Here is a 6,247-nt window from a genome sequence, read left to right on the forward strand (position 1 = left end):
GCTGGTGCTAGCCCCGAAGGTGGATGATAGCATTGGCGTTTCAAGCTGCGCTTCTTCTAATCGCGTGTCTTGCCTTACCCGCAAGTTGTTTTTGTAGGCATGTTTATTTGCTGCACGGGGCTTACTAATTTAAAGTCGGGCATGCCACGTGGTTCCATTAGATCATGCAATCATCACAGCCATGTGTACACGCAGCAGCGGGCAAATCCGACTGTAAGCACCATGGCGCGCTGGAAAAAATTACGCAGAATGTTCGTTCCATAAGAGCATTTCCAACAGGCGCCGAACGCGGCGCGCGCAAAAAACAGCTTTAGCGCGCGCCCATCGCCTGATTTGGCGCGGCGTGCAGCGCTCGCTCCAGCAGCCGCGCTAAAATGTAGCGCGCGCCGCTCCAGCAGCGCGCGCGACTCGCACAAATAACATATGTATTCGAAAACAGAAGCAAAAAGATCAAAACAAACAAAAATAAATAGTTTAATTTCATTTATTACAACTCAAACAAACAGTTTATCGTTCAATACAACAAATAGTTCAACAATACAATAACGAACGCCGAGCGGCAGCGAGCGCGCGGGCGCTATTCGTCGGAGGACCAGCACGTGCGCGGGGCGGCTGGACTAGAGGGGGGCGGAGAAAGCGCGCACGGGGCGGGGATAGGCCGGGGAAGCGCCGGAACGGTCGCCGGGTGGCGCGGTCGGCGGCAGCGGCGCGGCTGGATGGGGGTGGGAGGTGCGAGCGAGCGCGCGATAGTCCAGCGCGCGGGAGCGGGCGTAGCAAATAAGCGGCGCGCGATTGCGTTTCGGCCCACGCGCTGGACTACGTATGCCGCGCGCGCTGTTTTCGCACGTCCGTTGGAGCAGCTATTCCGGTTGCGCGCGCGGTAAAACGAAGGATTTTGCGACGCGCCGCTAGTTTGGCGTGCCTGTTGAAGATGCTCTAAGAAATCCGTTAAAGAAATAATCTGTTCGTTCAGGTGGACAACATGCCCCGTAATAATTGATTCCTAGAGGAAAAAGGACTCGTACAGTACACATGGGACTGGAGGGAGTGGATGCTGGGTGTATATGACGCGTATGCTCCAACAACCGTATACCATTATATGTACTGATCACCGACGGCCGGTACACGTACGTTATGATATATACGCGCGTGCCACCTTTTATTCCGTCGCCTGGATCGTACATACTGTGCTTGAATAGGGTAGCTGCATGTGCGCTAATCAACGTACGTACACGGGCAGTTGCCGTTCCATATTCATCTCTAATCTCTCTCCTGGAGAGAATCTGATGGTGCGTGGCGAGCTAGCACGCCGCACGTACACATTCAAACATATACATAGTGATTGGGCATCGTATCGATCGTTTCTGCCGTCTTCACATCGTTATCGTCATATTTCATATTGCAGTGAGCAAAAGGTTAGGTTGTTGATAGGTGCTTAGCTGAAACGATGAAAGCATTGCTGACGTCGCAGTTCCTTAGCGCGGGCATGCACGTACGCACGTACGCCACCACCTTTAACTCTCGGAGAAGAGAAGAAGAACAGTACATACTGTAAATTGGGACACATGATAGATATTAAGATTAAATTGATCATACGTTTTGCTTTTTATAACAGATAAAAGGAAGTGATAATAAACATAATAAAAATAGTATGTAGATACACGTACGTTCCTTGCTTTAAGTTAATCACACAGCCATAATTAATCCCCAGCTATGTATGCCTCCGTTGGTTGCTTGATTAAGCACCATGCTAATTAATCGATGCCCTGTTAATCCTCTGTACGATCACATATACACTTACTTGCAAGCAAAATTAACAAGCCAGACACGTGCGTACGCACACAAAAAGCGAGAGGAGATACGTATCTAGAGAGAGATGATGATGATGATGATGACGACGACGATGTAACGATGAACAGCGCTAACTATATGTGGAGTGTGATGATGGACTAATAATTAGCCCTGGCTGATGCTAAATGTGGCCGCGTCGACAGTGCCACATATGTTGCTGCGAACATCACTGTGGGGCTTCCTTGCGAGGTTGGGTCACCTCCTCCCCTCCTCTTCTCTCTTCCTCCCACCAGCGACCTAGCCACATCGATCGAGCATCGCCGCCCCGATTGATCGCGACACGGGCGCACAAGCATGTCCTCTCCCCACCTCCTCCGTCTCCGCTTAATTTCTCCAGCCCCTGCTCCTGGAAGTTAATAGAGTACAGAGTACTTGCTCCATTGCTGGCTCTGATCCGTCCGGCGCATCAGCTTCTCGCGCCGGCCGACGCGCACACGGCACACGCAGGGAGGTTGACGGAGACCTTCGGACTGGCCGAGCTAGGGGGTAGACAGGCCTTTGTAGGAGTACTACAAGTATAACCCCGGCCTTGTTGCTTGCTCCCCTACGCTTCTTCCTTCTGGCTACATACAATTATTCCTTCCGGTCCGGGCTCTGGCATCTCCAAGCTATATATTTCCTTCCTGCCAACCTCCCTATCCCAACCTCATTCATACAAACTCAAGCTATAGCAACATAGATATATGCCCTGCCTAATCTCTGCTACCTAGATACCTGCCTTATACTTTCTCTCCTTCTCCACTATCTTGCTAGCTCAATTTGGTGCTGTACTGGAAGCGACATCCATAGATTTCTAAGCCATATCTATCCATAGATTGTAGAGAGAGTTTAGCAGGAGGAGGGTTCATAGAGAAGATAGTGCATAGATATTTCCATGGGGCTGCGGGACATCGAGATGACGCTGCCGCCGGGGTTCCGGTTCTACCCGAGCGACGAGGAGCTGGTGTGCCACTACCTGCTCAGCAAGGTGGCCAACCAGCGCCTCTCCGGAGGAGCCGCCGGGACCATGGTGGAGGTCGATCTGCACGTCCACGAGCCATGGGAGCTGCCAGGTCAGTTTTTTTTTTTTTTTATTTAGATCAAAAGGCTCCTCTCCTCTGTTCCATTCACTTTTTCCTACTACTCCATTAATTACCACAGTTAGCTATCCCCTCAATTTTTTTACCAGTTCGTTAGTTACTACGGAGTACTCGACCCATCTCCAGTCCCTCTCCACTAATCTTTACTAGCTACTCGATCGATCTTGATCCAGTACGTTTTTAGTCCCTCTCTAGCAAGCTACGTATCTCTCTTAATTAATTTAACTTCATTCCATGGAATGATTAACTAAGCACGCAACCGTGTTTTATTGGCTCTAATTCGGACTTGTCCTCATTATTATTGATTAGTGCACTAAATTAGTGCTCATTCCGTCGGGATTTATTAGGCTCTCTCGTATTTTGAGTCAAATCTTGACCATCTATTTGACTAACAAAATACAATGATATTAATTTTTGTGACATACAGTTTACATTTTATTAATTAAATCAATGATCAAATTTTATTCCAAAATAAGAGGAGGTCTAATAAAATCCGACGGAGTTACTAGTACTACTACTCATCAACTTGTGATACTGCTCTGCACTATATACATGCATATATGCAATTCCTGCAACTGCTGTGTTGTTTCTAGCACAAGTTTCCTCTTAGGATTTTGAGTGGGTTACCACCACAAGCATGAACTTCCTATAATTAATCTGTCAAGTGGGCAGCATTGTTTGCATTTTTTTGGATTAGTTAAGGAACTGGCTTGGATGTGGCATTTTATATCAGCATTTTCCCACCCCCTCCTTCCTTGGAGTATTTGCCTATTTCAACAAACAAACTTAAAATTCCCCATTTTTTTGAACTTCGTTTCAATATTATTTTTTACTAAATGAAGGATAAATGCATATATACTTTCTTTTGCCTCTCAACCTCTCTTTCTATGTGTAATTGTACAACCTGATATGATCTATCATCTATCACGTTTGCGTATACACTTGGTCATCCACCGAGGCCATTCTGTTGCTAAGTTTGCGTATGGCTCCATCCATGGTGGTATGCAGACGTGGCGAAGCTGACCACGAACGAGTGGTACTTCTTCAGCTTCCGTGACCGCAAGTATACGACGGGGCTCCGCACCAACCGCGCCACCAGGTCCGGCTACTGGAAGGCCACCGGCAAGGACCGCGTCATCCGCAGCCTGAGGTCGTCCTCTTCCCGCTCCGGTCATGACGCCATTGTCGGCATGCGCAAGACCCTCGTCTTCTACCGCGGCCGCGCCCCCAACGGCATCAAGACCTGCTGGGTCATGCACGAGTTCCGTATCGAGAACCCTCACTCCCCACCCAAGGTGGGTTTAATTGTCATGCTCTTGCAATATAAACCTGATCTTAATTACCTGATTTTTTAATCGATAGGCGGTGCTAATATGCTTGTTTGCATTTGAATTTTGTTTGTTCAGGAGGACTGGGTGCTGTGCAGAGTTTTCCACCAGAAGAAAGCCGACACGGAGTACGCCATGGACGGCAAGCAGGAGCCCGGCGGCGGCGGCGTGGCTCACAAGGCTGCTGCCGTGAGCGGATCCAACTACGTAAGCTCCTCGTCCTGCTACGATCCGGATCAGTATCAGCACTCGCCTTCCGCGCCGTTCCCTTCCCTTGGCGCTGGCGGCCACCATTACCAGATCACGTCCTGTGATCATCACCACCCCGACGGTGCAGCAGGCGTCTTGCACAGCAATGTGGACGCTTTCGCCGGCATGCCGCAGCTGCTGAGCTACGAAACTACCCTCGACTTCAGCCAGCTACTCCAGGGCGGCGGCAGTGCAGCGGCGGGTTTGAGAGACGGCGCCGATGATCAGTGTGGCGGGGCGCTGATGGATCTAGGGCTGCAGGTGCAGGAGGCGCACTACAACTACAACAGCTTGATGTAGATGTATATATATGATGTAGATCGGTGGGTGATGCATGCCGCTATACGTTAGTTGACACAAATCGGTACGTTGACTCGTGTGCAACAAATCATAAGACCGGGGAAGTAGACAAGCTGATCATTGACCGGTACACCGGCTACGATAAGACGCACACCCAACGGTACAGGTATGGACATTTGTTACATAGTATATACGAAGCGCCACTCTTCATACCGATCTAATAAACTTCATCATCTTTCTCGCAAAAAGAGAACTTCATCTAAAAAAATGATCTGTATATTTCTGCTGCCAAGAAGAACTTATTTCCTCTTGAAAGCTTAATTACTATACCCGCGTTCCATAATAATTGATGTTTTGGGCTTGTTCAAAGTCAAACTTGTTTAAGTTTAACCACATCTTTAGAAAAATGTATTAACATCTGAAATACCATATTAGTCTCATGGGATTCTTTATGAAATAATTTTCAGTACTACGTGTATTTCGTTTTGTAGATGTTGGCACATTTTCTATAGAGTTGGTCAAAGATAAACAAGTTTGACTTTGCACAATCCAAAAACTTGAATTATTTTGGAACGGGGAAATAATTAGGATTCTCAAATTGTATTCTACGAAGGATCAAGTAATTGTATTCTACCCCATGAAGCCCCGATAGATTTCTTCAGCCAAGATGACCTATGCTGTCTCCAAGGCTTCTCAATAATCTCAATGAAGTAGCATCATCGCATAGGCCATGCATTCATGGATATATTTTTTCCAGCAAGAAGGCGAATGCCCCGCCATATACTGAGGCCCTTAAAGTTTACAACTAGCAAGCCGAAATGAAGTCTTGAAAGGAAACTAAAAAAAGGTTCAATACATGCTCGGAAGAGACCAAAATTAGCTAATCAAAGACAAAACATGCCCACGAGCCGCCCAGTAGCACACGCTTGCACCGGACAGGAAGCTCCCCCAACTTTTGTTGTCCTGTTGTGATGTGACATGAAGCTCCCAAAACCTTGTTCAGAGTTTGTCAATGAAGAAGTCACTGTGCGGTCGGTCCTACAGTCTCCCCATTGGCTTCCACAGCTGCAATAACAAAGCCCTTTACAAATGAGATCCGCCAGGTGTTTAAACATACGCATCTCCATAAGAGCTTCATTATACGATGTCCATCACGACCAAGCAAGTGTCTCAAAGCCAACCCAAGCAAGCCTCTTATCCTTGCCACTCGTCCCATTAAGTTGATGAAAATCTGTAAACCAAGCCGGGTTCCATGCGCACCCCGTTGCCTCATGGATATCACTCTAAGGAAATCTGTGCTATGGTACATCAGAAGAGGATGAAGTCGCGGTCACATCTGACACTTGGTACCCACCAGGAATTTTGTTCATGTCCACTTGCCACAAATGATTACGATTTTAGCCAGAATTTTGGCCTTCCGTCCTCTCCTCTCAGCAGTGC

At 47.8% G+C, this 6,247-nt stretch overlaps 1 protein-coding gene across 1 annotated transcript; it reads left to right on the forward strand.

Moving 5' to 3' along the window:
• Nucleotides 1-2,418: 2,418 nt before the first annotated feature.
• On the forward strand, nucleotides 2,419-5,126 carry LOC119314606 (NAC domain-containing protein 92-like). The gene is made up of 3 exons (XM_037589328.1): nucleotides 2,419-2,903; nucleotides 3,939-4,225; nucleotides 4,337-5,126. Exons 1-3 carry the CDS (start codon nucleotides 2,726-2,728, stop codon nucleotides 4,805-4,807), a joined length of 936 nt encoding a protein of 311 aa, XP_037445225.1. The 5' UTR covers nucleotides 2,419-2,725; the 3' UTR covers nucleotides 4,808-5,126.
• The last annotated feature ends 1,121 nt before the right edge of the window (nucleotides 5,127-6,247 follow it).

Source organism: Triticum dicoccoides, chromosome 6A (genome assembly GCF_002162155.2).
Source record: "Triticum dicoccoides isolate Atlit2015 ecotype Zavitan chromosome 6A, WEW_v2.0, whole genome shotgun sequence".
Taxonomy (NCBI): domain Eukaryota; kingdom Viridiplantae; phylum Streptophyta; class Magnoliopsida; order Poales; family Poaceae; genus Triticum; species Triticum dicoccoides.

Coding starts and splice junctions, on each gene's coding strand:
- LOC119314606 (XM_037589328.1), top strand. CDS start 2,726: ATGGGGCTGCGGGACATCGAGATGACGCTGCCGCCGGGGTTCCGGTTC. Junction 2,904..3,938: donor CGAGCCATGGGAGCTGCCAG/GTCAGTTTTTTT, acceptor GGTGGTATGCAG/ACGTGGCGAAGCTGACCACG. Junction 4,226..4,336: donor ACCCTCACTCCCCACCCAAG/GTGGGTTTAATT, acceptor TTGTTTGTTCAG/GAGGACTGGGTGCTGTGCAG.